Source organism: Trachinotus anak, unplaced genomic scaffold (assembly GCF_046630095.1).
Source record: "Trachinotus anak isolate AG129_WGS33_773 ecotype Australia unplaced genomic scaffold, CSIRO_AGI_Tana_v1 ptg000012l, whole genome shotgun sequence".
Lineage (NCBI taxonomy): Eukaryota > Metazoa > Chordata > Actinopteri > Carangiformes > Carangidae > Trachinotus > Trachinotus anak.
In genome coordinates this window covers 17,567,789-17,585,251 of record NW_027273863.1, presented here as the reverse complement: position 1 = coordinate 17,585,251, position 17,463 = coordinate 17,567,789, and the positions used below count along the sequence as shown (strand labels likewise).

Below are 17,463 nucleotides of genomic sequence, written 5' to 3'. Positions count from 1 at the left end.
CTGAGATGTTTGTTTCCTAACAAAATGCAAAGATCATTGATTAAAAACAGAAGAACATGCTCTTATTTTACACAATGTATATAGTATTTTAATTTGAAATTCTCAAAAGAACCATTTAGATTTTGAGAGTCTGTTGAAAAACCATTTGAAAACGGTTATTTACTGAACAAGTTGGTCCAAAAAGAACTTTATTGAAATGGTTCCTTAAACAAGTTCTTTGGTGATTAATTTATGCCTCAAACTTGGAGGTAATTTCAAAACCATGTCATTGAAATGAGCACCCACTGAATAAAAAATGAATAAAACATAACCTTAAGATGTCCTTCTTTAGCAATTATAAAATTTGTGTTTTAACCTTGAGCAGCTGCTGATGAGTCAGTCCTTTTTGGAAAGAGTCTGTAACAGTTTTAAAATCATTAGTCATTGTTACATGTAGAGGAGGTGGAGCATACATCCCAGCCACGGTCATTAAAACACTGGTAAATCTTTGAATGAGTTTAAAACTAATTCAAAAACAAGAGAGGCAGGAATTAACCCCACTTCACAATGCTGCATAGCTGGCTGCACAAGTCAGGTACAGCATCTCAACAAGTTCACAATTAGTTTTAAAAAATTGATGAGAGTAATTTCCACTTCAAACAAAGCCCCTCCTGAACTTCTAAATCACAGAGTGAGGTAAAAATCTGGTAGTTTTGCAGATAATTACAGCCAGGCGGTGAATGAGTGTCTGTTTGAAGTGCAGGTGAAAGAGCTAAAGATGCATCTGCAGCTCTATGCCGTCAACTGTGAAATCATATTTTCGCTCAGTGGTTGATGCTTTTTAGCTAAACCTGATCTTGTGGTTCACGGATTTACTAACTATCATGTTTTTTATTCTTTTGATGTAAGGTGGTACCACTTCAGACAGTGGCATCTTTTAAATCACTTCTCAAAATCATTTATTTTAACAAGCCCATGTTAAAGTTCAGTATGTTTCAGTATGTTTAATGATATGTTTTGTATTGTTTGTTTATTTAAGTTTAACAGTTTGTATATTATTTATTGTTGGGTATTTATTCTGTTTCACTCTGTACTTTAATTTGACTGATTATATTTAGTTGTTACAATGAATTGTTTTAATTCTGTCCTTTCTATGTGAAGAACTTTGTACCTTGTTTTGACATACACTAAATACACTGTATAGCTACTATTATCATTTTTAATATTTATTTCATTTTCACTTTTGTAAAATGACCAAAGTTCAATTGTAGGGAAATGGAAAATGGAACAGAGGTGAGTTCAACTCCAGTTATGAAATGGATTAAAACTACATGAATTGTGTCTAGACCTCTTAGTAAGCCACATTGACTGGCAGTTAGAAAGATGAAATTGATGAATTGATGAAATGATGAAAATTTCTACAAGAAATGAGCCAAACCCCCGTTCTTAAAATAAATGTAAAGAAAAGGGATGGGTAGGTTATAACCTGCTCTACATGCTCTTGATCTCGCTAACAGTGTTATATTTGAGATAAGAAAGATTCAGAGACGTGCGTTTATGTGTGTGTGTGTGTGTGTGTGTGTGTGTGTGTGTGTGTGTGTGTGTGTAAGTGTGAGGGAGAGGCGAGAGAGTAAGACACTGGAACATAACCATATCAAGAGCGGAGCACAGCAGGGCAGGTGGAACCAAAGGTCTGTTCCACAGGGGGAGTGATTAAGGTGTTGCACAAGGCCCACAGGGGAGAGAAAGGGCAGAAAGGAGAGCTCATTACCCATAATGTAGAAGACGACGAACTCTCACCTAAAGCAATGTGGAAGACTCACACACTCTCCCAACACTGAAAACCAAGCTCCTTATGCTGCTGCTGCTGAACTGAGCACAGTGAAAGTAAATATGTTGATGAATTACACAGCAGAAGAAGAGACCCTGAAACACAATTACCGAAGACCAGCTAGGGACGGGAGAGGGGGGACAGCAGCTGTCAGAGGTTTAAATACCTGCAAATCGACTCCTTCAGATTCAACATGTAGTAATAGACTTTTTCCACCGTATTAATGAATACCTGACGATGGCCTCAGTGTTCTCATTATTCCTTCACAAAGCTTATAACTTAACATGAGCTGACAGATCTAGTTCATGTCTACTTCTTGTTTGAGCTTGGAATAAGATATGCCTACAGCTTGTTACTTGGCCTGTAAATACTGTTTATCATAAAACAGAGGTCTGTGCAAGTAACAAATATGACCTACTTAGCCTCCCCACCCATACAGGAGTCTGATCTTCATTTCATGAGGATTGTGACTCTAGATAACTCAATTTCTATGTGAACCCAGAGGGAGATCCCAGTCGTGCTGAAACAATTGTAGAGAGCTACAATTGATTAATTAGTAATGTCATTTATCAAACAAAACTACCCAAGTCCGCTTGTTCCAGCTTTTCACATGTGAGTAGTTGCTGCTTTTCTAACTTTTATTTTATTTGTACCATTGGGTTTTGGACTGTTGGTCGAATGAAAACAAGGGTCACGTTGGGCTTTGGGAAATTGTGATGCGTCATTTTTCACTTTCAGACATTCTGTAGACTAAATAATGATTCATTTCCATTAGGTTGAGCAGGAGGCTCATATTATCAAGCTGCTCGCATTATCACATCCTGTTTTCTTCTGGCTAGCCGGACGTTGGAGGAGCGCATCAGTTAACTAGCATTAGAGCGTCGACGCTGTTGAGCTGCAGTAGAAACGAGAGAGAGCCAACACCACTTTGCCTGTGTGTTGATCTGATGATGAGCTGACTACAAGAAACTTGAACAAGAACATGTGTGATGAATGTCTCTGAGCTGGCTAACTTTTTTTTTCTTTCACACATGTGCAAGCTTTATGTCCAAGAGTGACCACGGCCTGGACACTAATTAAGAGACAACTACTGTTGATTTTGCAACACTTGATTGTCAAAAAAACTCCCCAGATCAATCGTTAGTGGAAATATCATCAGCTGACCTACCTGGTTGATGATGTAGATGCCGTAATCAATCCTCTGCCGTCTGAGGATAGGGTGGAGGTAGTGGAGCCAGTACTTCAGGTGGTTTTCCCTGTGTCTGAACGGGATGATGATGGCCACCTACACAAAAGAAACAGTTTTGGTCGGTAATTTGTTTGTAATCAACTTGAAAATTTATGACAAAATGCAATTTACCGCTTTTTTATCAGTTGCAGAACAAGAGCCACAACAATTAGGCAATTAATTCATTAGTCGATCTACCATAAAAATAATTGACAACAAAGTCATTGAAAAAACTGAATGTTTTAGGGTTTTGGGCTGTTGATGGAACAAAAATTGTAACTGACAAAACAACTTGCAGATGAATAGATAATGAATAGTAATTATTAGTTTCAGCCCTACACAGAATCATTCATTTGAATAGTTTAATCAATAATGGTGTATACAAACAAGACACAAGTATAATCTGCAGAAAATCCTCCTGGTTAATGTCACCGTGTACATAAAGTTGGTTTCATGCATTATGAATGCAGCAGCTCTCGGAAGCCCGTCTCACTGGCATCACAGATCTGAGACAGATTTGAGGCTGTTCTGTATCTCTGTGTTTTGTGTGAGTCGCTCTCAGCTGTCCAAACAGTCCAAGGTTCAGCTGCAATTGTATGTTCATGGTAATTTTGTGCTCTGATGAAGATTGGCAGCAAATTGGCCTTGGTCTCTGTATGGTGAAGCATTGCATTGGGTGCATCCACTTAGCTGTAATCTTCACTGCTAATGAAAGCACCCAGACCTCAGCAATCTTCTTTTAAACAGCCAGATATGACGCTCCATAGCATGAGATGAGATAAACTAACATCCTAATGGCTGTTCTGCACAGACCTGGGCTTTGCCAGATACTGAGAGAAATTATGGAAGCCCATTTCTGCCAGGAAAAGAAAAAAATAGTTTAAAAGTTTTTCAAGTCTTGCACCTTAAATTTTTTTCAAGATTTTGACTAATACTTTTGACACCTATCATTTTATTTGATGCATAACTTGTTATCTATTTTTTCATCCAAAAGTGGGCTCTATGTGAATGTATTTGTGTGTGTGAGAGACATTTACAGACCTTCCATCTAGGCCGACAGTCGGGAGGGGTGTAGCGGCCTCCCTCCGTCACGTTGGGGTTTTCTTTCTGCACTCGTTCCATCGTCATCTGGGAGCTGAACTCGATCAACAAACGCCCCACTGAGGAAAGAAGAAGAGAGGGAAGAGTTAATAAGATTTGGGGATAAGAGAGAAAACAGAGGAAAAAAAAAGTTGAAGAAAAAAAAAGGAGGGATGTTGGGAGTGAGGGACATAGAGATAGAGAGAGAGTTTTTGGCTTCAAAGCAATAGAGTACGTGTATCAAAGCAATGTGTGCAGAAATAATGGTTTCAAGGGATACGCTCTGCATAATGCAGCATTTAATAAGATGCACAGGCTTTGGAAAACATATATTCCTAAAAAATAAACAAAGACTTTGAAGTCGGTCTGCGTAAACACAACATGAAAGGTAATTACGCTGCTCACTGATGAAGGCACACCATATGTTATATCATCACAAATCTATCTATCACTCCTTTGAGGACTGAAGGATCAAATGCTATCTAAATGGGTGTGTGCGTTTGAGTGCTTGAGATTGTTGGTTCAGACTAATTTAAAATACGGACTGGTTTTAAATCTCTGGCAAGGACGATAACTACAGCCCCTCGTCCTGAGCCCGGATCATTAAACAGCAAACTTTGCTGTTTGGGCTCCAACCAAAGCCCTGCAACCATAACCCTCACTTAAACAACCCAGACTCTGAGTGTTCACACTGTAGAAAAATACAGAATTTATTATAATAATTCATTATTCATTTTATCTTTATAAGAACTCATTTATTAATTTTCAAAGCTTCATGTGTTTAAAAGATAAAATACATATATATTTTTTATATATACATATATTTTTAAAAGGACAACACTGCAGATATTGTATATTTCATGAAAAGACCAAAACCAGCAAGGGATTGACGCGACTAACAAGTATTGCTTGTGTTTCCACAGCCTGCACAGCTTATTCTTCATTGTCAAAAATCATAAATGCGTGACAAAGTTCCTTCATTACAGTGAAAATGGGCACTGTCATTCATTTTCAGTATATCTCATATTCACCATCCTGCTGCTTGAAATACTCACAAGTGTACACAGATTGATACACAAATGTGTATCAATCTGTGACTAAAAATAGTCCCCAAGCATCCTCTCATTTTTGATTTGAGTATGTTAAATACTGCAGTTTCCAGCTCTGCTAAGAAATTCTTCAAACTTTTTTTTACAGAAAGTAAACTAAGTGCAGAATTTCTGAACTGTTTTTAAAGATTCACATCATCAGGAGAAATCAAGTAGCACTAAACACTGTGGTATAAACAAAATAGTTAGCAGAAGGTTTCTTCTGACCTTGCCTAAAGCCAAAGTAAGTGTGTTTGGCACTTTTCAAGTAAGATACAAAAAACAAGACAACAAAAGTGTTTGTACATGTTACTAAGGACCAGACTCAAAGGCAAAGTGAAGAGTCTGTCACTACAGATAGGGGCAAGACATGACATTCATTTAAATATGGGGATAACAGGGGACCACCTCTCCTCAAAAGGCATTCATGGCATTCGCGAGCCATGAATGATGAGATGTTCAAACCCTGGGATTCATGGGATTTGTTGACAATAACAAGAAAGCCTTATCCTTTCCACAGATCAAAACTCCAAATAATACACTTGTCTTGCATTGAATATGTGTGCGAAGGCTCAGTACTCGGTGTACAGCAGAGCAGAGGGGAGAAAGACAGACAGACGAGGCCCATACAGGTGTATGAGCTAATAATCCACTTAGCATTGACGCAAGTTTTGTGTTGAGAGTTCTCCTCCAATCCACACTGCAGGCAAGTGGCATGATCGTTGGCAACAAGGTTACATGTTCATAAACCACATCTTTATCACACCACAAGAGCTGAATGCAAATAGTCCCAACAGCCCTCTCCCCCTGACCCCTTCTGCCCGTCATCCTCCGTCCTCTCCACTCTCATCCACACTCCTGTCTGACGCTCTTTTTTTTCTTCCTCCTCTCTCGCACTAATGAGACAGTTGGTAGAACATGGTGTTTTCATTTCGTCTCAGTGAGCTGTTAGTTAGCTCACAGGCAACAAATGAAAGACAAGTTCTAGCACAAAAATATGCAATTTTTACAGCCTAAGTGCTGTTTTGTTTTTTGTTTTTTTTGACACTAAAATTCAGTAATTAATTTGTGCAGATACCTTCTAGCATCAGGTAAATAGAGCAGTGACATCATCTTTAAGCCCCATATTAAATATACATTTCTGCCCACCATCTCTTAGAAATAACCCACTTCAGAGACCTATATTATGCTTTATTTAGGGCAAGTCTTAAATTCAGTACAAGGCAAAGAGAGCATCGTGTGTTTTTAGTGCACTGTGTCTCTGCAGCAGATAAGGACCCCTGACTATAGTATAACGGTACTGACTATTCTCTTAGTAGCAATGTAGTACACAAAGCCCTGTATTCAGGTTATGATAATTAGCTTGCAGGGAGACTTTTATCCATAAAATGATACAGCAGCAGAACTGCACTGAAATTTAACTTGTGAGCACAGTGTGAATCAAACTGATTATCACCATGGCATTTTTAGCACCACAATATTTTTAAATCTTTACAATCAAGATAACTCATCCTTCTTGTCAAGGATCAAAAATCTGACTCTTGTTTTAAGGTTGTTTTTATTTATCAAGTGCCAAACTGTAATCATTTTAAAGGTATAGTTGACATTTTAAATATGGGGCCAAAACATCAGTACCTCTGACTGTTCTGTAGCTACGCAGCTCCACGTACAGAAGGGTGTGATGTACAGTGTGTTGTGCCACATTCCTCCCATAACCACTCTTAAGGTTTTCTGGGCCTTGTGCCCTTCTGTCGTTCCAGACCCGATGGGTTGTGGATGCATTGCTTTGTGGTGTAGCGTGTACCCACCAACCGCTCTTGGTAGGTACACGCTACACTACTGCTGAACAGGAGCACCCAGCAGGACTTGCCGTTGTGGACAGCAGTTGTTTGGCAGCTGACTCCGAAATCTTCTGTCTCGAGGGATAGAAACAAGGATGCAGATTTGGTTGATTTCACCTTCCATAAACACGTACAGGAAGTGATGCACTTCGCTGTCGTTGTTTTATTGGTGGAGCATGAGACGCTTTCCTCACGGTGTCATCAGAAAAGATGGTGACAGGTAAAGCAGTTCAGTCAGCTTCCGAACTGTCCGGTAATGTGAGCACAGAAGACTACAGGGTGTGTGTGTGTGTGTGTGTGTGTGTGTGTGTGTGTGTAAATACTGTAAAAGAGAAAAGAGGAAGGGAATGTGCATGTGAGAAAAAAAGTGGGTTTGAGCTAATGTTGGTCGAAAGAGTGATGATAAATGAGAGTTGTAATGTGTGGTAGATTGATAGCAGTGCAATTAGGCACACACACACACACACACACACACACAAACACATAATATCTCATGCTTATCTATGTGGCGATATTAGAGTAATACATTATAATCATGCTGCTTGATCGCTCTATCTGGGACACCCGCTGCACTTTGGGGGATACATCACTGCTTTGTCTGCAAATATACACTGTACACAGACATACACACACACACACACGCACACACACACACACACACTCACTGTATACACACCAAATTTCCCCCCACAATAATGAACCAAATCTCTGAGCTATTAGGTTAGCAGCACATGTACAGACACAATACACTGAGAGCGGACCTGAGGCAGTAAGCACTCCAAACACAAATGCACAAATACACACACACACACACACACACAAACACACACACACACACGGAGCGAGTCAGCCTATTTGAGACGGTGATTCAGCCTGGGTCGGACTTGACAACAAGAAAACAGAAATAGGATAAAAAATTGGAGCACTCGAGTATTTTGTTGGTTCTGAGGGCTTCGTGTGATGTGGCATCCATTCACAGATTACGGCTGCTCTTTGCTTCTGTTTTTCTATCTTCTTGTCTCATGTTGTTGCTCTTTATACCATAAAACACATAGATCAAAGCTGAAAGATCACAGAAATATTCCAGACAACATTCAGACCTCTCCCTGTCACTACACTCCCTCCACCATGCCAGTGGTCCTGAAGATGAGATCTGTGGGTAGAGATTTAAATGGACTTGACCAGAGAAATAAATAGGATCATACAGGTTCTGTGTGTCAATATAATATGTCTGTCAGCTCTGATAACATGTTGTTTCAATCACTTCAGGAGAATTACGTGTTTTAAGTGGCACTGACTGGTGGAGCATTTATTTGCACTACCCTGGTTTAGGCAGGTTTTCCATGTGTCCCTTTTGCAGTGAGTGTAAAACTTATGATTTTTTTTTTCTATAATTAAACTCTATTAACTAAAATCTGTTTTGTTGGCTTTGACGAGTGAGTCTTTGCATAACCGATTTATCTATTATTAATGCACTTATTTGAGCCCAAACTGTGTCTTGAAATAGCTTATTTTCTTTACTGGTCAGCTAACAAACCATTCAATTTATCATTCTATAAAGGAACCAACAGTAACCAACGGATATTTGGTTTGTTAACATTTAATCATTAACTGATGATTAAAATCATCATTTATTACTTTTATGCCACTCGATCAGTTGCACAAATATCTGAGAAATCCAATAAATATCTGCAAATTATGTCCCTTCAGTCAGCGCTGGCTGGGGAAAGAAGAATACGAGTCTGAAAGTGAAGGAGGCCTCCGGTGTGTAGTTGGAAAGACGTGATCTTGCCCGACCTCTGTACCCTGCTCCTAAGCTCTGCCTGATGCTAGCATCTGGCGGCTACATTAGCTGCCACTACAACAACAAACCCAAATCTCCCGCCAACCAATAGGTGGTTGAGGTGCATTGTGGGTAATGTAGGCGCAAAAAATGTGGGCCTTTTTTTAATGGTACAATATCGTTAGAGTATGATGCTTAAGTAATGCAATTTAATATTGATTAGCTTGTTAAAACACAACTACATTCTTTGACTCATTAACGTGCATAGGGTCTAGCAAAGCACACTGTACATATACACATTCATTTTCCAGAAGATCTGAGGGGAAAAAAAGACATTATCATATAAAATGCTATATTTACTGATTTGTCTTGAACTGGCCAATTAAAGAAAAAAAAGACAAACTTTTAAATAATGTCTTTGTTCACTGACTGCAATCAAAACTTTCACTTCTCCCCACCACCAGATCTCAACGCACAGTGTACAGTTATGTAACTGAATGCAAAATTAACACCAACAAAACAACTTCCTCTGCACAGGATCTAGGGATCTGAATAACAAGAAAAAATTCTGTGGTTTCATTTGCTTCTTTTTTGGCCGTCTATGACATAACTTAACAACTTGTCTGGCTCCATGTACATAACACCACGACTTGTGCCCTGACAGAGTCACTGGTCAGACCATCTGACCATGCAAACTACACAACAGACTGGTTGTTAATCAGCAGTCCTGTTCGGAGACATTTTGACAAGTGAAGCAGCACCAGGGTCAGATTTCAGGAGGAAGTTCTGAGTTCATAATTGAGTTTGGTTCTTTGGCCTCAGGAGGAGGGGGGAAGTGGGAGTCAGAGAAAGTGAATAAATGGAAAGAAAAAAGTAAAGAATGGAGAGTGAAAGGACAGTGAGAGAGGGAGGGAGATTGTTTCTCTCCTCCTGCCTCCCACTGACACAGACTCTGTGACAATAGAGACTTTCAGCTCTCTGAATCTTATTAGCCTGTCTACTCTCTCCTTCTCTTCTCTTTCTCTCCCTCTCAATCATTTACAAGTGCCTCTACCAACTGCAGGCTGTAATTGCTATTCTTGCAGAGATGGGGAGAGAGGGAGAAAAAAGATGGAGAGGGGCGAGGGAGAGAAGAAATGTGATGGAAGGAGGGAATGAGAAGGAGGGAAATGTGTGCCAGAAATTAGAGGAAAGGGAAAAGTGAAAGAAAAAGAGTCAAGCAACTTGTAAAAATGTTTTTTTTTTTTAATATCTTTCATTGCATTTCCTCTTCTTTTGTCACCTCTTTTCAAGAGTCCTCAGTTTGGCTTTATCCTCTATAAATCAGGAGCACCAAAGACTGTGTTCAAACATGAAACCCTGATTGTGTGTGTTTCTGTGTCTACATATAAGTGTGAGTGTGTGTGTGTGTGTGTGTGTGTGTGTGTATTCGTGTGAATTTACTGGATCAGAGGATTATTGTTATCTAAGAATCCCCTTGACATGCAAAACATCCAGTCATCTGTTCATGTAGGTGTGTATTTATGCACAACACCCCGTGTGTGAGTGTGTGTGTGTGTGTGTGTGTGTGTGTGTGTGTGTGTGTGTGTGTGTGTGTGTGTGTGTGTGCCAGAGAAGAGGAGATGAAGGGTTAACAGTGGTGTATTTACAGCAAGCACAAAAGGTTGAAGAGAAAGCGGCGACATCCACAAACTGATAGCTTTGTTGTTGCAAGCCATGTTGCTGGAAAATAAAATCCAGGCAACAAAAAGGAAACATGGATTTTACGAAAAGGATAATGTGAAACTGGTCTGTTCGTTGCTGTTCTGCAGCCATCTTTCAAACCCCACGAGCCAGTGTTTCCTTGAGAGCGCAACAGAGAGAATATTCAAAAATAGTCCCATGATGATTGAATTATAAAGGATGATCACATAACCTTGACAAAAACAGGTTAAAACGGGAAATGGGCAGAAATCTTCCTGAAGGGTTGGAGCCCTGCGATGTGCATCAAAGTCTCCCAGTTGATTTATCTGCATAAAACAACAGCGACCACATTTGAAAATATCTGGTTCTTTGAAAAAAAAAAAAATCAAACATACAAGTGTATGTGAGGAGAGAAAACTATGAATCCCAAGGTGCATTTCTGTAAGAAAAATGCAATCAAAGATCTTAAAATTCTGTTGCATGTGCTGCTTATGCTGAGCAGTAGTTGAGGTTCATGGCTGTTGTATATGTACTGGATAGTGTCTCGGCATATTCTACAACTAATGGACAAAACATACAGTAAACAACAATAAATATTGTTACAGCCTGAGGTGATTGTACGTTGAGCAACATTAAGGATGTCACTACAGGAAAAACTAAAGATTTCCAGAACCAGGAGCTACTACTACCCCGTGTGAACAACACAGCCAGTGACAACGGCATGAAACAGGAAGGACACAAGCACAAGAGGCTGCAGTGCTATCAGAAAGAGCGGGATCTTGTGAGATAATTGAGACCACCCCTATGTCTTGGTTGAACGGGACTGGTAAAGACTAGACTGACACTGATGAGCTGACTTGCTCACAACTTAAGTGGTCTGCAAGAAATGCTTCATATGGTCTTTTAACTACAGTAATGGATGGAATACTGTCCGGACCTACAGACTCAAAGCAACTACAGAGAGACACAAACTGTCGACAAAGATACTGGAAACAGCTACAAAGAGACACATTAGAGACTCAAAACAGCTGTAAACAATGACCACAAAAATACCTGTGAAGAGAGGAAAAAATGGCAGCCACCCTTTTGTGTCTCTTTCAGTCTGGATGCCTGCACCCAGGGGCCCACTGCTCCTTAATCCACCCATGACTACAGTGAATATATTAATAAAATTATTCAATAAAATAATGTCACTAGTGCTCTTTGTTTTGTCTTTCATCAAAATTCCACATAAATGTATTATCAAAGACCACAGCTCCGCCACAGGCATTTTCCCTTGGATCTGTTTTGTTCAGACACATTAACAGCCACAAATCGAGGGAATAACAATCTTTAATCATTCGGAAATATATTTTTGCTTTCTGGCATGATATATGACAAACATTATGTGCGTACGCAAACAAGTCTTAACAAGAAATTTCATTAGTGAGCGTGAATTTTAAGCAGGCTGACGAAAGTAATTATAGTGTGAAAAGGTCTTCGACAGTGCTGTGTCTCACATCAAGTAACAGTACTTCTATCAGCATTTATTGAAGTACTAGTCAGTGTTCTATTCAACAGCAGTGTTGTGGATCATTACCCAAACAAGCAAGGCAAAAAGCACTTAATGGCTCCAATCCATGTGCACAGTATGTTCACTGATGTGTTTTTGTAATGAGACAGAAGAGGTTGCAAGTAGGGGGCATGAAACAGATGGAGAATGCATGTAGCACAATGTACCCTGGCATAAGAAACAGGGTGCGTGTGAACACAAAAAATGTGGATAACATCAGAGAGAATTAAGGAAGGAGCATGAAAGAAAGAAAGGAGAGTGAGTTATAGATTTGAGATTCAGACAGACAGCAGCGAGAGAATAAATACAGACAAAGAAAGAACGACACAGCTGAAGAAACAGAGGTAGAAAACAATGGAAACACAAAGTGAAGGGGGTGACAGATAGTGTGAGGCTGTGAGCCAAATTCCATGGCAACATAACACCACTGAAATGAAAGTGCTGTTTCACTTCACTACCTGGCTGTTACTGTTTGTAATTGTCAGGTTTCTTATTTTCTCTGTATTACAGGCTGTCATCCATGTAAATATCCAGAGAATTTATGTTTGTGCTGCAGATAGCACATAAACCAGTGCACAACAAATGATAAAGAGTGCATTTGCTGCAGTTACATTCACATTAATTTACTGTATCATTGAACTACTTATTAGCTCTGGGTCAGGGTTCATTTTAAGGCTCTTTAAATTCACACTGAATATAGTCGTACCTGCCAAAGTATGAAAGTGTGATGGAAAACCAGTGGGGACAATAAGGCCTAAAATGATTTAATACTAAAGTAAAAATTTCTAATTTCGTTCCTAATGATACAATTCATTAAATTCATAAACCTAGACTCAGCAGCAGAAAATGGATGGGCGGATTAATCAATAAAAAATTATTAATTCATTCAAGTTAATTTAAGCTTTTGCCACAATTGACACTCACCCATTATGAGATAATGAGCTTCCAAGCTACCGTAGATAGCAGTAGTAACAGTGTTTGCTGTAGGTGCCAACTGAAACTCTACAAATAACGATTGAATAGCCTCTTACTCACACATCCACTGTCAAAATAATCACACTTTGAGTTCTAAAGTGTGTAACTTTGTCAGACATGACGAACATTTCTGCCTACAGCAGGCGAGAGAAAACACCAAGACCTTTGTACATTTTATTATAAGCAGTTGAGTATAAAACACATTTACATTGAAAAAAATGACAAAATGAGGTATATTCAATGGTAGCAGTATTCAGAATTTTGAGTGTGACAGTGACACTGCTCCCACAATGTAATGAACAAAGGAAATACTGTACAGGGGCTTCTCGTAAGAGGAATTAAAAACATTTTGCTGTCTATCTGTTGTAGAATTTCTTTCTAATTCTTATGTGATACAAGCGTCTTGTAAACTATTCACATAGCAAACCATAAGGTTTTGTTTGTAGAAGAATCAGACAGTAACAGTGAAAATTGGTGCAGTCTACATGTTGCTGTCAGTCTAGTTTCTGTCTATTTCAGTCCATTATTATCTATCTCCTGAGATGGATGATCCCACAGGGAGGCACCAAAGTCAGGTTATCTTTGTAGGAGCCCCATTGGCTGATATGTATGTGGATGCATATGATTGGTTGTTTTTGATGTATTTATACCTGCCCTATTTAATGTTGTCTATAGTATGTTTTATGATCACAACAAGCTGAAAGGTGCTGGCCTAACATAAAGTTGTTCTATATACAACAGGTGTTGCTGGATTTTTGACCTCTTTAGACTTTTTCCCTTCTCCGTGTACCTTGGAAGTAGATGTAGATGTAGATGTAGAAGTTGAACCCCGACTCTGTTTCTGTAGGCACCTGTTTTAAAGTTCATTACCAATAGCTTTTCAAAGCTGGGCTTTGATTAGAGGTGGAAAGATTAGTCGATTAATGAATGAGTTGATCGACAGAAAATTAATCGGCAACTATTTTGATCATCAAATAATCACTGTAGTTATCAATATCTGTAAAGGAAAGCTGTTAAATATTTTCTGTTTCTAGCTTCTGAAATGTGATAGTTTTATACTTTTCTTTGTCACACATGACAGCAATAAACTAAATATCTTTGGATTTTGGGCTGTTGGGCAGACAACATAAGACATTTGATTAATCGATAGCTGTGATCATTTCCTGTCAATACAGAAAGGTAAAATAAATAGACTCTTACATACTTCTTACATTCTTAATACATATACTGTACCCCATGAAATGTATTGGTATATATATAGTACGTACAGTGTGTTTTTAGTATGTAGTATGGAGAAATGTTGTTATGTGCAGCAACACTGTGTATGTGAAATATTTTTGTTTCATTAATACCGTTAACTTTCATGATTTACCTAATAGCAACAATACAAATTAATCTTCCTCAATCGCAAGAGTGGAACAAAAATCCTGTGTTGTTTTTAATTGTTGTTCTGTTGCCTCATAAAAAAAACTGACAATTATGTTAACGTAATCCTTGATTATCATCATCCTATTAATCTGGAATTAACCTATTCCAAGTAATCTAGGGACAGCAGCCACAGTAAAACTGAGTTTTGTACTGGCTCCACCAACCAGACAAACTTGTATTTCCCTTTTTGGCATGATTTGGACTGTTCTCCCTATTACATGATATCAAATCTGCATGAGTGGCAGATGAAACAACAGTAGCAAGCCAGCATGTGTTTGTGTGTGCATGTAAGTGTGTGTGTGTGTGTGTGTGTTTGGCAGTACAGCTACAGGTCTCACTGGCACTGTCCAGCTGGCATACTGATGTGGTAGTTGGCGCATATGCTGACACACACACACACACACACACACACACACACGTACACGCAAACACACTCCAAACACTGTTCTCGGAAGAGTCAGTACCCTGAAATAGCCGTAGCCAAATGCACGAAGACTCCAAGGTCATGATGCTGTCAGAGCACGCTGAGGCTTGTTGTGGTTGAATGTGAAATGGTGCAGAGAGCTGGTTTTCACGCTGCAGGAAGATTACTATGAAACTCAAGTTTTCATGCTACCACGACACTTCAGCCAATAACACACAAAAACAAATTCACCATTGGTCCAGTGGTTAGGGTTAGGGTTAAAGTTAAAATGTCTTAATTTATGAGAAGTCCTTTTCACATCCACCTCATCTCCAAGCCATATTTACTGTGCATTTGTTGAAGAACGGCTGCAGAAAATTTAGCCCTCTCACATTTCAATACAAAGTCTGAGGAGACACACATGCGCCTTCGCAGGCTAACTGAAGGCACACAAAATGTGATTTAATGTTATAAAACCTTAGAGTCAGAACTCAAAATCAACGAGACTTAAAGGTGGCAACTTAAAAACCAAATTAGACGACTGGATGAATATTAGAAACAGGAATTTAACAGTTTAACAGTGTCTTGCCTTTGCCTGACCTAGAAGGATATTTTCCATTAGTGCTTCAAATGGAGGAAGAAAAACACTCTTTCAAAGAGCAGTTCATGTCGTGCACATGTTCCTAGCTGAACGGAATCTGACATTTGACATTTCTGAGGCTGTACTTTGAAGCGTCTTGCAAGCATTTGTGTATATGCAAGTGTCCGCGCACACACAGACACCTACACACAGACACACATTAATCCATCTGAGAGTATCAGTGTCCCTCTGCTCACGTCTGTCTTGATCTTCCTCTGCTTTAATCTGCTTTCCTTCCTTCTCCCTGAAATTTCTTTCTTCTGTTCATCACCATTAAAGGCCATCCGCACACATCCAACTGTGAGCGGACGGCAAACACACACACACACGGATGTCTGACACACACCCTAGTCAACCTGACTTCTTGAAAAACAGCTTGTTTGGAAATTAATTCAAAGCAGTTACGCCAGCATGAGCAAGAGGAAAAAAAAAAAAACACAAAAACAAATGAATTTGAATCTTAAGAGTTGTCAATATAGTGAGAGGACTGAATTCAAGCGAGGAAGGCAGGAGTTCAGACATGTGAAGAGCGCATTTTGTGATTTGTGGACGGGAAACTAAAGATTACAGAGCTCGCAGGGTGCCAGTGGAGGCAAGCAAGAACTAGACTAATGTGGTCTCTCATTTTGATCTCACTAAAAGCCTTGCAACAGCTTTCTGGAAAGGGCTGATGCAGGATAAAGGAGGAAGAGTGATACAAAAACATAAAGAGTTACAGCAATCAAGGAGGATGGATGCAAAGCGTTGGATGACAGGGACAGAGGTGTGCAGCACTTTGGAAGAAGATGAATTGTGGAAGAAATGAAACTGTTTATGTCTCAAAAACTGATTGGACCCTCATTAAATATGCGGTTAAGTCCTCGTATTGAGTGTAATCCTCCATTAAATTATCACTGAAACATAAAAAATGTCTTTTTAACTCTTCTTCACTACAACAAATAGCTTAATTTGACCTCGAATAGTGTTTGCACTGTGGCTCATTGCTTAATGATTTTGCAGTCTATTGTAATTACACTTGGTGTAAAATGACTTAATGACCGTGAGGGTAAAAAGCAGGCTATATGTTTTAATTTGAGTGCCTTGCAGCTATAAGAACAAAACAGCTACAGTGTTTTTCAACTCGGCACCATATGGCCTTTTTTTTTTTTTTTTTTACTTAGCTAAATTAGGGAAACAAGCAAGAAAAACTAGAACTGAAGTCATTCATGCCTGTCTCGAAACTCGCAGCAACTGTAGCAACAGCAGCACAATGAATCAAAAGCAGCCTGATAAGTCAGGCCCTTGCTTACTCCACAGTGCATCACTATAATTAGGAGCCACACAAAGTCATGGATGAATCCTCACAGAAAATAGCAAAAACAGAAAACAGAGTTTCTAAAAAATATAAATGTGTTGTGTAAGTTTCACGTTACCATTTATTATTATTATTATTATTATTATTATTATTATTACACGGTTAGTAGTAGAAATCAAGGGTTAAAATTATTAAAGTAGCAATGGGAGGTCTATCATTGCGCACCAGTTTCTAAAAGATATCAAAAAAGTGAAATTTGATGTCAGCTGATGTCAGTGTTTTGGCACAAGCAGTGACAGCATCTTGTCACCGAGTCACACCAAGTTTAAAAATAATCATATTTATAGTAGGATGTCTCTGGGAGTCTGAAACTGTCATGCTGCATTTCTTATTTGGAGCCTTCTGAATTTGTCATGTTTCATGTTCGTGTGCTCTTCTAAATGCTCAGGTTACCAGGGGAAACTATTAATATGTGTTATCGTGGTGACAGCATGTCCTCAGCCACAACATTACAGTCTCCGTGTTTATGGAAAAGCTTCTCTAAGGGTGTAGAACCGACACCAGGTTTTGGTGGAAGCCACATCGCCTGTGAGAAAACAACCCCAGTGAGGAACAAATATGAAACTAATGCCATGTCCTCCTCTCTCCAAGTGCTGGT

General features: G+C 39.2%; 1 protein-coding gene across 1 annotated transcript in view; it reads right to left on the bottom strand.

Annotated features, from left to right (window-relative positions):
• The window catches only part of b4galt2 (UDP-Gal:betaGlcNAc beta 1,4- galactosyltransferase, polypeptide 2), a 161,149-nt gene that overhangs the window by 78,634 nt on the left and 65,052 nt on the right, over window positions 1-17,463 (bottom strand). The window contains exons 3-4 of the mRNA XM_071491984.1: window positions 4,080-4,198; window positions 2,979-3,095 (exon numbers count right to left, since the gene is read on the bottom strand). Of these exons, the coding sequence (XP_071348085.1) occupies window positions 2,979-3,095; window positions 4,080-4,198 (236 nt within the window). The remainder of the gene's footprint in view (window positions 1-2,978; window positions 3,096-4,079; window positions 4,199-17,463) is intronic.